Source organism: Poecilia mexicana, unplaced genomic scaffold (assembly GCF_051168715.1).
Source record: "Poecilia mexicana isolate PSO_F unplaced genomic scaffold, ASM5116871v1 scaffold_14, whole genome shotgun sequence".
NCBI lineage: Eukaryota > Metazoa > Chordata > Actinopteri > Cyprinodontiformes > Poeciliidae > Poecilia > Poecilia mexicana.
Window position 1 is genome coordinate 25,379,108 of NW_028263383.1, and position 17,076 is coordinate 25,396,183.

General features: G+C 48.4%; 3 protein-coding genes across 3 annotated transcripts; all 3 read left to right on the top strand.

The window, feature by feature from the left end:
* Positions 1–664: 664 nt before the first annotated feature.
* LOC106918553 (rab proteins geranylgeranyltransferase component A 1-like) lies at positions 665–5,672 on the top strand. The gene is made up of 17 exons (XM_014988413.2): positions 665–774; positions 1,777–1,843; positions 1,963–2,035; positions 2,110–2,234; positions 2,300–2,397; positions 2,465–2,517; positions 2,585–2,728; positions 2,806–2,922; positions 2,990–3,101; positions 3,180–3,402; positions 3,769–3,846; positions 4,185–4,286; positions 4,359–4,422; positions 4,601–4,694; positions 4,764–4,862; positions 5,056–5,201; positions 5,292–5,672. The coding sequence occupies exons 1-17, from the start codon at positions 675–677 to the stop codon at positions 5,514–5,516; spliced, it is 1,920 nt and encodes a 639-aa protein (XP_014843899.2). The 5' UTR covers positions 665–674; the 3' UTR covers positions 5,517–5,672.
* A 136-nt stretch (positions 5,673–5,808) lies between these two features.
* On the top strand, positions 5,809–12,269 carry LOC106918554 (GTPase IMAP family member 8-like). The gene is made up of 4 exons (XM_088012430.1): positions 5,809–5,918; positions 6,138–6,306; positions 7,989–8,630; positions 11,228–12,269. Exons 2-4 carry the CDS (start codon positions 6,300–6,302, stop codon positions 12,025–12,027), a joined length of 1,449 nt encoding a protein of 482 aa, XP_087868556.1. The 5' UTR covers positions 5,809–5,918; positions 6,138–6,299; the 3' UTR covers positions 12,028–12,269.
* Positions 12,270–12,362: 93 nt separating this feature from the next.
* LOC106918555 (uncharacterized) lies at positions 12,363–17,059 on the top strand. Its single transcript, XM_014988415.2, has 6 exons — positions 12,363–12,918; positions 13,806–13,886; positions 14,805–15,098; positions 16,065–16,193; positions 16,270–16,365; positions 16,436–17,059. Exons 2-6 carry the CDS (start codon positions 13,838–13,840, stop codon positions 16,486–16,488), a joined length of 621 nt encoding a protein of 206 aa, XP_014843901.1. The 5' UTR covers positions 12,363–12,918; positions 13,806–13,837; the 3' UTR covers positions 16,489–17,059.
* The last annotated feature ends 17 nt before the right edge of the window (positions 17,060–17,076 follow it).

Consider the following 17,076-nt stretch of genomic DNA (forward strand, 5'->3'; position numbering starts at 1 on the left):
CTGAGCTAATGCTATAATTTTTATATCAACAGGATGGATGCAAATATTTTCAGGCTCATGAATTAAAATGCATTCCCTCCTACATTAACAGACTAGAAAGTTAAGCATGATGTAAAATGTTCTACATAATGGGCCTCTGTTTTGTAATGCTTTTAAGCTGTTATGGTATCAAAAGAAAAAACAGAGAATTTCAAACCATTTGCGGAGAACGTTTTCAACAGACACGGGCTGAAAAAAAGTTTGACTCATATGTGTCAATAAAGGTGTAAAAACCGTATTTATTTCAAGTAATTTGTGAAATAAAACCCACCATTTTAGGGATTACATGGTTAAGAAATGTGATAATGTTACAAATATCTTTAAAATTTCCTCTTCGGTCATATTTCAGTCCGTTTTCTCGTCAATATGCGAGAGAACAGAGCGATGCGCGCTCCCGCAAGAGGGGATGCAATTTTGGGCAGGCATGCGTTTCTGGGCAAAACACCTGTTCAAATGACGTGGCGGGCCGGATCCGGCCCGCGGGCCGTAGTTTGGGGACCCCTGCTTTAGATAAATATATTTTAGAGCAACTCTGCCCTGGTACATGTAGACAGCCATCTTCTCCCTGTATTATACCTGAAACTCCATAAATGACAGGACACATGAAAAAAAAAATAATGCACTGAAAATAAACAATGAACACGTTTTCCTCCTGGTCACATGACCGTGCTTCTTCTGCCAACATGGCTACCGAGGACCTGCCGTCTGATTTTGACATCGTCATTTTGGGCACAGGTAGGAGCTAACCTAGATGTTACGACGTAATATGGCTTGGGTCTTCTGTCGGAATGGGTTTTGGTTCCGTCTCGATCGAAAACATCCCCAAAGACCGATGTAAACCAGTCTGAACCACACTAGGAGTTGGACTTAGCCAAGCCGTTAGCTAGAGGCTAACAGTCAATGCATTTTCAATGACAGCGGCTAGCAGCTAACGGATAGCTGCTAGATGGGAGAAGTAAGATAAACACTACTACTAATAATAATAACAATAATAATAATATTAATAGTAACGATGTAGTAATGAGGCTTAAAGTGACAAGAAAGAAAAACAGAAAAGGACTACAAATCTGAGCTAGCTTTAGCTAACTGAGGTTAGCTAAAGCTAAGGCTGGTGGGTGTGTCAGATCATCGGTAGTAAACAATGTTTATAGTCAGCAGCAAATCAATAATCACTTTTATCATCATTGCTCCTCTTTATTAGAACTGAATCGCTGATTGGTTCTAGATTAATCAGAATCAGAACCTCCAGACTCAGCAGAACACCACTGTGGTTCTGTCAGCTGGTCAGAACCAGAGAGCCGTCATGTGGAGGTTCTGTAGAAACCCGGTTGTGTTCCTGGAGGTTCTGATCTGGAGGTTCTGCTGGGTCTCATAAAGTTCTGGTCCAGACTATCCTGGTTTTGTTAAGCAGAACCCAGATGTTCTCTTCAGAATGAAGCTTGCTGCTCCGAGGTGTCCACCAACATGCCTGATTTAAAACATCTTCAGTTGTTTTTGCTCCAGAGGAAAAGTTAGTTTCACTATGTTTATATTAATATAACAAACAGCAGAGCTGCACAGAGACTGAGCCCCATACTTTGACTAGGACACAAGAGAGGTCTGTGGGGATTGTGTGCTATGTCGTTCTGGTGGTTCTGGGTCCGGAAGGAGAAGAACTGAGGCGGGCCTCCTTCATCCCCTCCTGTCATCGATTCTGAATGTTAGATGATGAATCTGTATCGGTTATTGATTGATCAGGTTTGACTGAGTCGGTGGTGGCAGCTGCCTGTTCGAGGGTCGGACAGCGAGTTCTCCACCTGGACAGGTGAGCTCCAGCCTGCCTTAGGTCAATGTCTACTTAATGATCAATCAGATCATTGATCATCACCAATAAGATCACCTCGGAGGGCTTTTTTTGTGAAAGGCTTCTGCTTGTGTCCTCAGGAGAAGCTACTATGCCGGCAACTGGGCTAGCTTCACCTTCAACGGCCTGCTCACCTGGATACAGGAACAGAATGTGAGATTATTGGTTATTGATCATCTGATCACTGATTATTGATCTCCAGCTGATTGATCTGTGTGTGTTGGTAGGAGGAGCCAAAGCCAGAGGAGGTCAGGGATTGGTCAGGTCTAACGGAGGAAGGGGAGGAACTAATTCACCTGTCACAGGCAGACTCTGCCTCCATCACCAACCTGCAGGTGTTCAGCTACGTCAGGTAAGCTCCGCCCCCTGGTTCACCTGTGGGCTGGGACGACCTGTGAGCTGTTTACATCTCCCCAGTGAGGAAGAGGAGGAGGAGGAAGCTGCAAACACCACAGAAGAAGAGAAAGCAGCTGATGAAGAAGCGGTTAAAGAGTCGTCAGAAACAGAATCTGCAGGTGGGACCTCATCAGTACTCATTATCTGTTATTGTTCTGCGTCTGGATTAACGACTCACATGTTCAGACTCAAAGGAGGATGATGAGGAAGAGGAAGGAGCTGGGGAGGAAGAGGAGCAGGTGAGAAAGAGTCAGCGCATTAATCAGGTCTGATCATGTGACACTAACGGTTATCAACCAATCACAGCCTGCTCAGGCAGAAGGGGAGGAGCCAGAGGCTGACCAGCCCCGCCCCTCTCCCTCCAGCCAATCAGAGCCAAGCAGGAAGAAGATCAGTTACGCCCAGCTGGTGAAGGAAGGCCGGAGGTACAACATCGACCTGGTCTCAAAGGTAAATGCAGCTGTGATGTCATCATCTGGACAGCAACTGATGACATCATACACTAAGCCCCTTCCCCTCCTCCTCAGCTATTGTTTTCTCGCGGCTCATTGGTCGATCTGCTCATCAAGTCCAACGTCAGCCGCTACGCTGAGTTCAAGAACGTCACCAGGATCCTCACCTATCGCCATGGCAACATAGAGCAGGTTGGTTTTTGGTCTGCCGCCCACCTGCTGGGTTCTCTGCTGACCTGTGACCTCTGACCCCTGCCAGGTGCCATGCAGCAGAGCGGATGTGTTTGCGAGTCGCCAGCTGTCGGTGGTGGAAAAGAGGAAGTTGATGCGCTTCTTGACTTCCTGTGTGGAGGAAACGGAGGAGCAGACAGGTGACTACTACCTGTCCTCCTGATGACATCAACTATTCAGCCTGAGGCATTGTGGGTAATGCAGTCTTCTGCCTTCAGCCTACCACGGTCGGCCATATTTGGAGTTCCTGCAGGACCAGCAGCTGGGGGACAACCTGCAGCACTTCCTGCTTCACTCCATCGCCATGGTAGCCGAAGATACACCCACAGAGGAAGGTCTTGCCTCGACACGTCATTTCCTGCGCAGCCTGGGTCGCTATGGCAACACTCCCTTCCTGTTTCCTGTGTACGGCCTTGGAGAGATCCCCCAGTGCTTCTGCAGGTGAGAACCAGCCGTTCCCATGGCAACGCCACCACAGGTGGAAGGGAGGGAGGTTCTGCTTAGCAGACATCAGTGCTGGATCTTCTTGATTTTAAAGTTCTGGTTTGACCCGGTTTGGTCTTGGGGCAACCAGGTTCTGGTTGTGTTAGGTCGGGTTTGATGAGCTGGTACTGCCTCCAACCGGGCTGGGTTTGTCACAAGCTGGACAGTGTTTGTTTGCAGATGTAACATAAATCATCAGTGTGTTGTTGCAGTGAAGAAGGAGCGTGGCCAGACAGACAGCTACCTCTAACTGGACGGCATTAGAAGCCAGTTGAATGGTGGTTCTGGTTCTGGTTCTGACGCTCTGACACGGTGTTTTTGCAGGATGAGCGCCGTGTTTGGAGGGATCTACTGCCTCAGACATTCTGTCCACTGTCTCATCGTAGACCGGGATGCCAACAGGTAACCATGGTAACTGCACCAACCAGAGCCATGGGGCAGTTTGGACCGGTAGAGGTCTGTTTGGATCAGAACCAGAGTGTTTGACAATGTTCGGTCCTGCTCCGGCCTGCTCTGACCCGGTTCTCAAAGAGTGGTCCTGGTTTGACCTTTGACCCGACTCATCTGTATTAGTGATGAACCCCAGGTCCAATCAGAACCACTCAGAGGTCAAACGTCAACCCAGTTCTGCTCCATTAGGCTGCAGAAGGGAAGAGGTCAAAGGGCACGACTCCATCCAAATGGAGCATGGATCTGGTTCTGGTCCAACTGATGCTTTGTAACATCACTTCCTGTTGCAGGTGCAAGGCGGTGATCGACAGCCGAGGACAGCGAATCAGCTGCAGCCACATTGTCATGGAGACCAGTTACCTGGACAGGAGCAAGGTGGCCACGCCCTCCAGGTGAGTTCAGTGAGACCACGGAGCACCTGGTGATGTGATGGTGATGTAGATGATGATGACGCGTGTCTCTAGGTTCCTGAGCCGAGCTGTCCTTATCACCGACTCCTCAGTCCTTCCCTCAGAGTCCGACCAGCAGGTAACCCCCATTCCTCCCCCACTCATCAGCAGGTAACCCCCACATAACCAGGTAACCCCCACATAAGCAGGTAACCCCCACATTAGCAGGTAACTTCGCCCCTATCCACACTACCGGATCTAGATTGGAGCAGTAAACAGGAAGTAAGAACTTAGCCATCTCACCTGCGTGTGTGCAGATCTCCATGGTAACAGTTCCCCCTGAAGGAGGAAGTCCTGCAGTGAAGATGGTGGAGCTCAGCCCGTCCTCCATGACCTGCATCCCTGGAACCTGTGAGTGGGCAGGGCTTCATCAGGTTGCCTTAGAGATGGTCACAAGCTGTAACTGGTTTCCTGTTTCAGATCTGGTCCACCTCACCTGTCGGTCAGTTGGCTCTGCCCACCAGGACCTGTCGCCGTTGGTAACCAGGATGTTCAGAACCACAGAGTCTCAGGAGGAAGGTGAGCAGCAGAACTGACCCGGTTGTGACCAATCAGAGCAGAGAAGGAGGAGCCAACACTTCCTCTTCCTCTGTGGTTTAATAGCCATGTTGGTGGTAATGAGGAAGGCCTCTGGCCCCACCTACCTTTGTCCGGCCTCCCTTGGCCCCACCTCATCTGGCCCCGTCCCCTGATGTTGTCCCTCTGTCCCCAGACCGACGTCCCTCTGTCCTCTGGAGTCTGTACTTCAACATGCCGGACGGCACAGCGTCGCAGGTCGAAGGTCAGCCTCTGCCTTCTAACGTCCACATCTGCCACGGTCCAGACAGCGCTCTGGGACACGAAGATGCCGTCCAACAGGTGAGACACCTAGGGTCACCTGGTCCTCACAGCTGGTGCTGCGTTCAGGGTCATCATGGCCTCCAGCTCTCCTTTTTCTGCTGTTTTCAGGCGGCGTCCATCTTCCAGAGCATCCTCCCAGAGGAGGAGTTCTGTCCTCCGGCACCCAACCCAGAGGACATCGTCTACGACGGAGACAACACGTCCACTGGAGAGGACAGGGGAGACATGGGGCAAGACGACGAGCAGAACCCAGAACAGAACCAGAACCAGGAGAACAGGAACCAGAATGAGGAGAACCAGAACCAGGAGAACCCAGACCCAGAGCAGAACTAGAACCAGGGGAACCCGGAGCTGCAGAGCGTTGGACCTGAAGAACGTCCAGCTTCATCCTGAAATCTTCCAGAACCAGCACCGGGTCAAACTTTGTGTTGGCTTACTTTGTTCTGTTTCAATGTTTTGTCTCAATAAAGTTTCATTATGAATCCAGAAGCACCAGCAAGTCAGATGTTTACATACCCATCAGCATCTCAGCGCATATTGGACCAGAACTGACATAAATAATAGCAGAAATATATATATATAAAGCGCAAAAAAAATAAATAAATTAATATAGCCGCAACGCGCCTGCGCAGCTGCATCGTGTGCTCACGGGAAGTGACGAAGCGAAAGTAAATCTCTTCAGAAAGTTTCCTCAGCCGCGGCTTTCAAGTTGTGCGAATCGGTTTACCTGAACAGGTGAGTCCGGTCTGGTTCGGTTGTAATGTCAGAGTCCCGAACCTGCTCGGAGCTGTTCGGCCCGGGCGGGTCTGGACCTGAGCTCTCTGATTGGTTCTGATGAGTTCAGCTGTCAGTTTAAACGGAACCAGGAATGATTGGATCCTGAGTAGTTCAGGTTCGGGTTCGGATCTGAATCAGAACCATGGCTAACAGCTGATTTCTGCTCCGGTTCTGTAGCTTCACTCCCTGGATCCTCATGGATGAGACCTGAGGGAGAGGAAGAGGAGGCCACCTGACCCATCGGTCCCGGTCCCGCTGCGTCGGTCCATCATGGTTCCGATGGTTCTGTTACTGCTCTCACCAGCAGAACTCTAACCCGAATCATTCAGACCGTCCAGGATGTACGGTAAGCTAGAAGGGTCACGATTCAGAAAAAGTATGTAAAGTTTAATTCAGAATCAGCCAGGGTGTTGGACCCTGCTGAGCAGGTTCACCAATCAGATGCCATGGTTTATTCTCAGAAAGGGGCGGGCCCTGGCGGCAGACCCATACCTTTTTTTTGTAACATGCTTTACTCACTCCAGAACCGAAGGGGACATGGGGAATTTTTTTTCTTTTGCGTTCCCTCGCAAAACTTTTGCGTTCCCTCGCAAAACCTTTTGCGTTCCCTCGCAAAACTTTTGCGTTCCCTCGCAATAATCTACTGATCAGTTCATGCGGCATAATTGATACTATAAGCCTTTTTTACGGTGGAAGCCGTACTTTCTGCTTTAATACAAGCTTATAAGGTTTTTCCATGGACTATTGAGTTATTATCGCGGGGTAATAAGTCATCTGATTGTGTCTCTATTGTGTTCGTGTCTGAATGGTTTAAAGGGCTGCTTTCTGTGCCGTTCCATCTGAGCCTTAACAGACATAAACATGCAGTAAATAAATCGATTTTCAATCAGTTTTTTGCACCAAAGCGTTAATAATAATAAACACGTTTTATTATTATAAAACACAGCAAACTAATGGTGGTAGACGGCCGCACTGGATTAACTCGGGGAATCTCATCTGTCCGTGTATCAATCAACTCCTAACCTCTTCTTTGTTCTGTCACAATTATCGATTTTTTAAATTTTTATTATGCTCCAAACTTTGCGAGGACTGACCCCCCAGCTCACCCGCTGCCTCACACACCGAGCCAGCAGCGTCACCTTCCCATTCATACTTCATGACAGTCACTCCCACATCGACACGCCCACCACCAGGTGTCAAAGCCGCTGCTCCTGTCATATCAATAATTACTTATTTCATTCATATTGCTCTTATAGAGCCGACAATCAGATGACTTATTACCCCGCGATAATAACTCAATAGTCCATGGAAAAACCTTATAAGCTTGTATTAAAGCAGAAAGTACGGCTTCCACCGTAAAAAAGGCTTATAGTATCAATTATGCCGCATGAACTGATCAGTAGATTATTGCGAGGGAACGCAAAAGTTTTGCTAGGGAACGCAAAACCTTTTGCGAGGGAACGCAAAAGAAAAAAAATTCCCCATGTCCCCTGGGGGGCTCCGTAGAAGGGGGCTCTACTTCCCACAAGAGCCTCGATCTTACGTTTTTTTTTTTTTTTTTTTTAATCTTTTGATCTGTTAACACAATTATCAAACACTAAAGTAGTTGTTGGTTTTACTCTTAATTATTTTACTAAAGCTGCAGACAACTTTACTTACACAACTTTTTTTATTATTAGAAAGATTATCTAAGGTGGGAAATAGCGCCCCCTTCAGTTCTGGAGAGTCTCCAACTCTCCCAGTTATGACTCTTAGGCCGACTTTGTGTTTCAATATGGCTGCTCCCAGCATCAGCATCAGTGTGGGTTTTAGTTCCCTGCAGCAGCAGACAGACCAAGGTTTTTATTGGCTTTAGTGGCCTTTATTTGATGTTGACTTGACAGGAAAGGGGGTAATGGGAGAAGGGGGAAGACATGTGGCAAAGGTCGCCAGGCCAGGAATCGAACCTGCGACGTGCCTCCATATGTGGGTTGTGCTTAACCCCTGCGCCACCACAGCACCCCATGATGAATGTTCTCTGTCCTGCAGTACCTTCAACTATGGAACAAGAACCGGACCCGGACCTGACCATCGTCCTGCTGGGGAACTCTGGCGTGGGGAAAAGCGCGTCGGGGAACACTATCCTAGGCCGCACGGTGTTCCAGTCCCGGGCGTCCTTCAGTCCCAGCAGTATCCCTGTCAGACAGGAAGCGGGTCGGGTCTTCGGGACGCAGGTCCGGGTCGTGGACACAGCCGGGATCCTGGAGTTCGAGGAGCAGATCCGGTCCTGCTGCCAGGAAGTTCAGCGGACCAGCCAGGCCTACCTGTTCCTGCTGGTTCTGAAGCTGGACCGCTTCACCCAAGAGCAGAACCGGGCGGTTGAGGCGTCCCTCAGGGCAGTCGGGGGGCGGGGTTTCAATCGCTGCTTCTTGCTCTTCACCCACGGAGACGCCCTGAAGGACACCTCGTTAAGGGACGCCGCCTCATTAAGGGACGCCGCCTCATTAAGGGACGCCGCCTCATTAAGGGACGCGGCCCTGAGGGACTATGTGTTCAAGGACGAGCAGAGCTCGCTGCCGGAAGTGGCCCGCAGGTTCTGTGGGAGGATGCACCTGTTCAACAATGAGGACGGAGGAGGACAGCAGGTCCAGGAACTGTTGGACAAGGCTGAACACCTGCTGCTATCTGCAGGTAAAGAGCTAGCAAGCTAATTAAATAATAAGCTAAAAAGCTAATTCCATAACGAGCTAACAAGTTAATTAGGTAGCCAGCAACGAAGTGGTATCATGTAATATTGACTTTATATCGTGTTCTAATGTTTTTCCCTGCAGTGTTGCTTTGATTCTTTCATGTTTGAGAAATCCTTTAATCTCCATGGCAACCATTCATATGCCTGGGTAGACCTAACCCCACCTTCGAGGCACAGCTCCTCCATCACTCAGCTCCTTCAGACTAGCCAGCAGCAATTAGCAAACAGCTGGTGGAACTCCTGAGCTAATTTCTGGTAATAATGGTAAAGGGTTGACAGAGGAGCCATGTTGGGATGACTTCCTGGAGGCGGAGCTTCAGAATGAGCACGAGTTTCTTAAAGAGGCAGAGACCCAATTTCAAGGCATTTAATCAGGAAGTAGGGCTGAAACGATTCCTCGAATGATTCGAGTACCTCGATTACTAAAATTCCTCGAGGAAAATTTACCTGCCTCGAAGCTTCGTTAATTTATGTTTTATTAGTTAGCGCACCGTGTTCCGGCCGGGACTTCATTTGCGTTGCGCGGAGCTCTCACTTCCGCCTCTGAGTTGTTGACAAAAGCTAAGTCTCAGCGGCATAAAGTCCAATCTTCAAGATTGGCCCGTGGGGATTTTATTGATTGATGATAATGCCCGACTTTTTATCGTTTTTGGGGAACCAATAAGCATCCTTAAAATGACTGGGGGGAATGCCTGGAGTACTGCAGCATTTCTCCTCCGGGGCTGCTGGTTGAAAGCGAACGGCGGGAAGAGCGCTGAGGTGAGCGGATAGACTGAACAGGGCGGGCGGCTGAGTAGCTGATGCTTACCGTGTAAATGTAGCTTTACCGACGAACCGCACAATAAATTTCATATCCCGGTCTGAAGAAACAGGTGGCGGAGCGCATCGTACATGGCTGGTAGATGAGTTTCTGAGTGTGACCAGTGAAGGTGTCGTAAATATCCCGTATTGCTTCCAAGGGCGTAGGTTCGGTCTAAGTTTTGGTGGGGACCTTGACACCCCCCCCCGCAGCACAGTGAAATGCCCAAGAGCACCGAACATTTTTGAGAAGGGGGGGGAAACCACATTGGCTTAATAACCCCCTCCCCCCAACCATAACCATATCATATATCTTGTGTATACAACCAGATACAGTCATACTCAGCAGATCAGTTCAAGAACACTTTACTTTTTCCTTTACAAAATTCAGCAAACGTTACAAGTAAGATCAAAAGAAATATCCTCTGGATACAGCAAACACAATTGCAGATAAGAAGAAATCAATAATAAAATAAAAAAGAAAAAATATTACATAATTAACAGACCTATTCTACCTCACATTCAGTCCTGACCTTACTAAACACCGGACTTTACAACAAATGCGTTGCGTGATAGATATCTAACTTATGGGTCCACTCACTGTACTTACAGCCGACGTAGCGAAATAACTTCTAATGTCTGTCCTTTTCTTTTTTGGTGGCGACATGGTCTCGGAGACTCAGAAGGAGACGCGTGTGCCCAGCTAGCCGCCGCCTTTTGCAGCTAATCAAAGAACGTCCGACGATTCAACTGACTCCCCTCCCCCCACGCCCCCGACAGCACCGTTCCGAAACGGTCTCGGAGGCTCATAATAAATGTCAAACTAAGAAGCTTCCGTTCCGCGCACCGCCTGTTGCTGCTAATCAAAGATCGTAGATCCACGTTCTTTGAGCCAATATGACAAAAATTGGTCGGGACTTTTTCATATCCCGTGAATATTGGTCGGGACATGTCCCTACCGTCCCTACCCAAACCTACGCCCATGATTGCTTCCCCCCGTGTTCGTCCCCCGGTCTAACGGTTCGTCAGTCCGCTGGTCTATTTCCTCCCCTCCACCCCATGTTCGTTCATTCGCCCTCTCCTCCCACTCCAGGCGGCATTTCCCGTATTTTCAAACCCAAAGCGTGACAGGTTAGGTGGCAAGGTGAGTTTAATTAATCTATTAAACTCACTGAAGATGAATACATAAACTAAAAGCTGGATTGTAGACATTTTTATAAGCATATTTGTGAGCCTGCCTCTTTGTTATTAAATTCAATATAATTTCAGATTTTTCTATAACTTTTCTTCTGGTTAACTTAGAAAGTGAGCTATTATTGTTACAGGTTAGTTTTCTAAACTACAAAAAAGCAACTGTTAGGGATGCTCAAATATGAAAAATTGGACTGATTGATATCTGATAGTAACACCGGTATTATGCCAGATTTACCAATATTTCATTTTATAATTTTTTTTATCCGATTACTCGATTAATCGTAAGAATAATCGATAGATTGCTCGATTACTAAAATATTCGTTTACAACAGCCCTATCAGGAAGTAAAATTTCTATTAAGTCATATTTAATATATCAAGCATTTTTATAACAACTGAAGGTAAAATGGAAAACATGGTACCGGCCTTTTAAGGAGTCAGCAGGTGGCCCACTGGTTCTCTTGGGTTGATTGTTCTGTTTGATATTCAAACTGTTTTAAACTGGAAGGGCGTGAATACTTTTCTCCTCACTTTCTCTGGTCCTGCAGAATCTTTCAGTGACGGGATGGACCGGGCCACAGGTTCTGATGGTCCAGATGGTTCTGCTGGTTCCACCACCCCGCTGAGGGAAAGGAGGATCGTCCTGATCGGACCAGCTGGTTCTGGAAAGAGTTCTGCTGGGAACACTCTGCTCGGGTTCCAGCGCTTCGAACCAGACTCGGACTTTGCCGGAGTGTGGTCGGACCCGGAGCGCGGTTCTGCTGAGGTGGGCCGGGTCCAGCTCACTGTGGTGGATTCGGCCGGACTGCCGGAGGAGGTTCTGACACTGGACCAGCTGGTTATAGAGCTGCAGGCCCGGATGTTCCTGGCGACACCGGGACCTCACGTACTGGTTCTGGTGCTGAAGATCGGCCGGTTGAGCTACGGTTCCACCCAGCTGCTCCGCCTGCTGACCCAGCTGCTGGATCAAAACCAGAACCTGGCCCGGCATGCTGCAGTTCTGTTCACCCACGGAGACGTCCTTGGGGGGCGTAGCCTGCTGGACCGGGTCCAGGCTAGCAGCTGTGTGTCGGACCTGCTGACCCGCTGCGGCGGCAGGCATGCAGTTCTGGATAACACTCGGAACCGGGACCGGGTCCAGGTGGATCGGTTCCTATGCCTGCTGGACCAGATGGTCCAAGAGAACTCGGGCCGGTTCTGGAGCCCAGCTGACTGGAACCAGCTACCAGAACCTGGTCAGACATTTTGGAGCAGACTAAGAGGATCGGGTCTGCTCAGGGTTCTGTCTGCAGTCGGATGGATCCAGATTTTGCTGATCAATAACCAGAACTATTGGTTCTGCTGCTGACCCAGAGACACGGGACCAAGCCCGATCCTGGTTCTGGTCCTGGCTCCAGTTCTGAATATATCTGGAGCATCCAGAGCATCTGGAGCATCCAGAACCAGTCCTGTCAAACGGGACCGGGTCTGTCCACATTCTGCTGCTGAGCCAGAGACAACAGTTTTTATTTTTCTGCAGAACAAAAATATTTCTGTTTTTTATTTTGCATTTTTGGATGATTTTATAATAAATTTTTAAAATTTCATAAATCTGGATTCGTATTGTGGTGTTTTTATCCATGAAGCTAGTTAAAAGTATTCACACCCCCAGTTGGCAGCAACAGCATATGGGAAGCTATTGCTAAGCTAGTCTGTAGTTTCAGTGTTTTACTGCCATGTTAGCTTGTTGTTAGCTTGCTGTTAGCTATCACCCCACATTACCCAGAATCCCCATCTATTTTCTGTTGAAGCTTTCTAAGTTTCCTTTGCAGCAGTCAAACTCATCACTTCTCTCTCTGCAACTTTCTTTTACTGCTCTCCAGTTATTAAACCGAATGTTGAGATTCAGAACCAGCTGGGTCCAGAACTGAGACACCGACTGCTGGTTCATGGCTCCACCAGTAGGGGGAGATGCCACCTATTTCCCAGCTGAAGGTTGTTTGGTCCAGTCAGTTCTCACTGGGCTCATCTAGAGGGACGCCGCTCCTGCACATGCCTGGTCCTGAGATCCTACCAGGACCTGACCTTGATCCAGAACCTGATCTTGATCCAAGTCTGGACCAGAGCCGGACCAGAATCCTTCAGCACCAGATCCAGGAACAGCAGCAGCTCGGTTCTTCTCTCTCACTTCCTGCTAGGTTAACTTTGGCTCCACTTTGACTCGGATCTGCAGCGACTCGGGTCGACCAACAACTCTCAGGTAGGAAGAACCGCTACGGTCAGAACCTCTACGGGTCAGAACCAGTACGGGTCAGAACCCGTACATGAACACACTCTAGGGATAAAGTAACATCTATAGTAAAAATATTAGTATGAATGAAGGTTTATGCTGGATGTTCTGGAGGGGTGTGACCTCTGGGTCCATGGAGGTCTCTGGTGCAGTGGGTTTCCACTCAGGGCTCTGGATTTGGGGGCAGCTGGTGAACATCATTATGGAGAAACCTTACAGGCACACACACTCAGACTCAGGTGTGTGTGTGTGTGTGTGTGTGTTTGGCTGCGGTTTGCAGTAAATGCATCAGCTGTTAGTGTGAAGCATGTTCGTTTCACTGAGCTCCTATTATTAAACACGCCGTTAGCTGTTCTGGTTTCTGTTTTTTCTCTTTCTGCGGGTTTAGAGGCAGATCAAAGGCTTTAGCACCTTGTTACATAAAACACCTGCTGCCTTCCAGACCAGTCAGGTCTGCTGGTTCTGATCTGCACCCAGAACCAAAAACAAACACGGAGAAGCTGCATTCAGTTTCTATGCACCGTAGATCTGGAACAAACTTCCAGAAAACCGAAAATCAGCCGAAACCCTGAGTTCCTTTAAGACCAGAAACCTGGTTAAAGTTGCTTTGATTATTGATGACTGGAACTCTGATCAATATAATCTATAATGATTCTGATGACAGCGTTTAACATCATGTCTGATGTGTTTGTGAAGTAAATGTGGTCAAAGTGGTTGTCTGCCTGTAAAGGTCCACCAAAGGAGCGGCGGCGTCTCAGTGCTCTGCTGCGTGGGTGGAGGATGTGAGTCCTGTCTGGCTGGAAGTCATGTGACCCAAACCCACTCTGACCACTGACTCGCATTTCCTCTCTCCACAGATCAGCGAGGGGGCGGAGCCAGCTATCGCGCCATGTTGCCTTGGGTGACAATCCTGATGGTGATGATGATGAAGAGAGACAGTTAGTGACCTTTCATTGTTCCCATCAGAACCACAACCAGAATCACTTGGCTCACAATGATGACACCTTTATTCATAAATCAGAACCAGCAGGATTTGATTAAACCACCGGCTTACCAATGTTCAGGGTAACCGTGGAAACAGTGCCTTAACCAAAACCATAAAAACCATCATTATCATTCAGATTTAATCAGATAAAATTGATAAAATGTTAAAATCAGGTGGTTTTTTTAAGCCTCAAAATCAGCTTCACTCAGGCTGTGGAGGAAAACTGCTGCTAATGCACTAAAAGCAGAGATAATTTTTAGCTTATAGCGCATTAGCGCTTTAGCTAACTTTGAAAACATCTAGCATGCTTGGCTTCCCTTAAATAATTTTTTCCAGATAAATTCTATAGCAGAAATTTATTTGGTTGTTTGTAAACTTTCAGTCAAATAAAATTCAACATCTGTGTAGAAGTTTTGTTTTCGACTGTTAAGAATCCTGCAGGTAGTTAGCCGTTCATGCTCTTATTTTGAATGTGGGGGGGACACTTCCTCTCCATATATTCTCTTTGCTTCCGAGAAATTTTATGGGGCAAATTCCAAGGCTGCAATAAACGAACAAATGAAGAATACAAACAACCTGGATATTATTTAAATATTTAAATGCAAAAATGAATGAATAGCTCTCCAAACGCCTGGCAGTTTGAGGGAAGGTTGTTGTTTCTGGGCAGCAGGAGGAAGTTCATCTCTGCTGGAACTTGTGAACAGAATCTGGGAGAAAATGATTCAAAGACTTGAAGGATGCAGAACATTAAAGTCTGGTTGAAACAGATGTGATAAACCTTCAATAACTGAAGAGAAATAACAGTGCCACCTAGTGGACAGGTGATGTACTGATCCATAACGTGTTCTCTATGTGTGACCTGTGACCCCAGCTGCCTCGGCTGACATCACCAACATAACTGCAACCAGCGGCGAGAGACTCAAGCTGTCACCAGACCTCAGAACAGGGAGGATGGGGACCGGACTGGAATTCAGATGGACCCACCCCCACTTGCTGCTGGACAACCGGAACACCAGGTGTCACCACGACCGCTGTGAGCTGCTGGAGGACGGGTCGCTGAGCTTCAGCAGAGTCCAGCCAGAGGACTCTGGAGTCTACACGCTGGAGGTCTACAACCTACAGGGGAAGAGGCAACATGAGAAGGTGTTCCGCCTGCAGGTGGAAGGTGAGTCCAGCAAACACTAACAGCCTCCATAAATACCGTCATGCTAACACTTGCCTATCCATTGCTAACTCCAGCCTATCCAATGTTAAAACTAGACTATCCAATGCTAACATTAGCCTATCCAGTGCCAACTCCTGCCTATCCAATGCTAACACTAGCCTATCCAAAGGTAACACTAGCTTATCAAAAGCTAACATTAGCTTATCCAATACTAACACTAGCCTATCCATTGCTAACATTAGCCTATTCAATGCTAAAACTAGACTATCCAACGGTAACATTAGCCTATCCAGTGCCAACTCCTGCCTATTCAATGCTAACAGTAGCTTATCCAATGCTACCATTGGCTTATCCAATGCTAACTCCAGCCTATCTGATGCTAACCCAGGGGTGGGGAACTCCAGGCCTCGAGGGCCGGTTTCCTGCAACTTTTAGATGTGTCTCTACTTCAACACACCTCAGTCAAATAATGAGGTCATTAGCAGGACTCTGGAGAACCTGAATGCACTGAGGAGGTGATTCAGCTATTGGATTCAAGTGTGTTGGACCAGGGAGACATCCAAGAGTTGCAGGACACCGGCCCTCCAGGACCAGGATTGCCCACCCCTGTGCTAACCCCACCCTATCCAATGCTAACACTAGCATATACATTGCTAACAATAGCCTATCCAATACTATCTCCAGCCTATCTGATGCTAACCCCACCCTATCCAATGCTAACTGTAGCCTATCAAATGCTATCTCTAGCCTATCTGACACAAAAGGCCTTCCACTGAAGGTTATTAGCATCAGAGGCTAAGCAGCCTGAGCATGGTCACCCTCTCCAAAGCTAATGCAGCTCAGAAGTCTGGTTCCTAGTGTCGCCCTTTCACTATTCTGACACTGCTCATCAGCAGCATCGGAATGGTGATAGCCTCCTGCTACCAGGTTGTAGCCGTGAACCTCCACCAATCTCTGTGTCCTCAGAAATCAACCAGTCCAGGACAACTGCCATCGTCTGCTCGCTCCTCCTGTTGCTAATCCTGCTGCTCCTCATCATCTCCTTCCTCCTGTGGAGGAGGAGGCTTCTCAGCTCCAGGACTTCAGGTGCAGCAGGTCAGAGGAAGGTGGAGCCAACAGGTGTTCTCTATAACCACAACATACTGGCAGTCACTGACTACCTGTTCTCCAGGTGAAAGGGAGACCCAGATCTACATGGAAATGCGTGGTAACCATGGCAACAAGGATCAAGAGGAGGCGGAAAAGAAGGAGGAAGAACCTATTTATGGTAAAAACATGACCTCTGACTTCTGACCTCCACGTTGATCTGCAGCTGAAGTTCCTCCTGTTCTTCACAGTTCCCTGTTATCCTGGAGTTCCTGCTGAGCCGGCCGAGAACGTCTATGTCTGATGGCCAATCGGAGTGCTGCACTGTGGGGCCGGCCAAACAGAGTGCTGTGCTGTGGGGCTGGCCAATCACAACGCTATGCTGCAGGGCTGGCCGATCAGAGGAATTCAGGATAGGCCAATCAGAATGCTGTGCTGCAGGGCCGGCCAATCAGAACGCTGCGCTGTGGGGCTGGCCAATTACAGCGCTGCGCTATGGGGCTGGCCAATCAGAACACTGCGCTATGGGGCTGGCCAATCAGAACGCTGTGCTACGGGGCTGGTCAATCAGAACGCTGTGCTGCAGGGCTGGTCAATCAAGCAATGTGCTGCAGGGCCGGCCAATTGGAGCAATCCGGGAAGGGCCAATCAGAACGCTTCGCTTCAGGGCCAGCAAATCAGAACAATCCGGGACAGGCCAAGCAGAGCACTTTGCTGCAGAGCCGGCCAATCAGAACGCTGTGCAGCAGGGCTGGCCAATCAGAGCAATCCGGGACAGGCCAATCAGAGCGCTGCAAGGCTGGCACTCAGCTGTGATTGGCTGAGCTGTTAAACTGTTTTCCTTTCTACCAAATAAAGAAATAAATTAACCCAGACATTGATGTTAGAACCT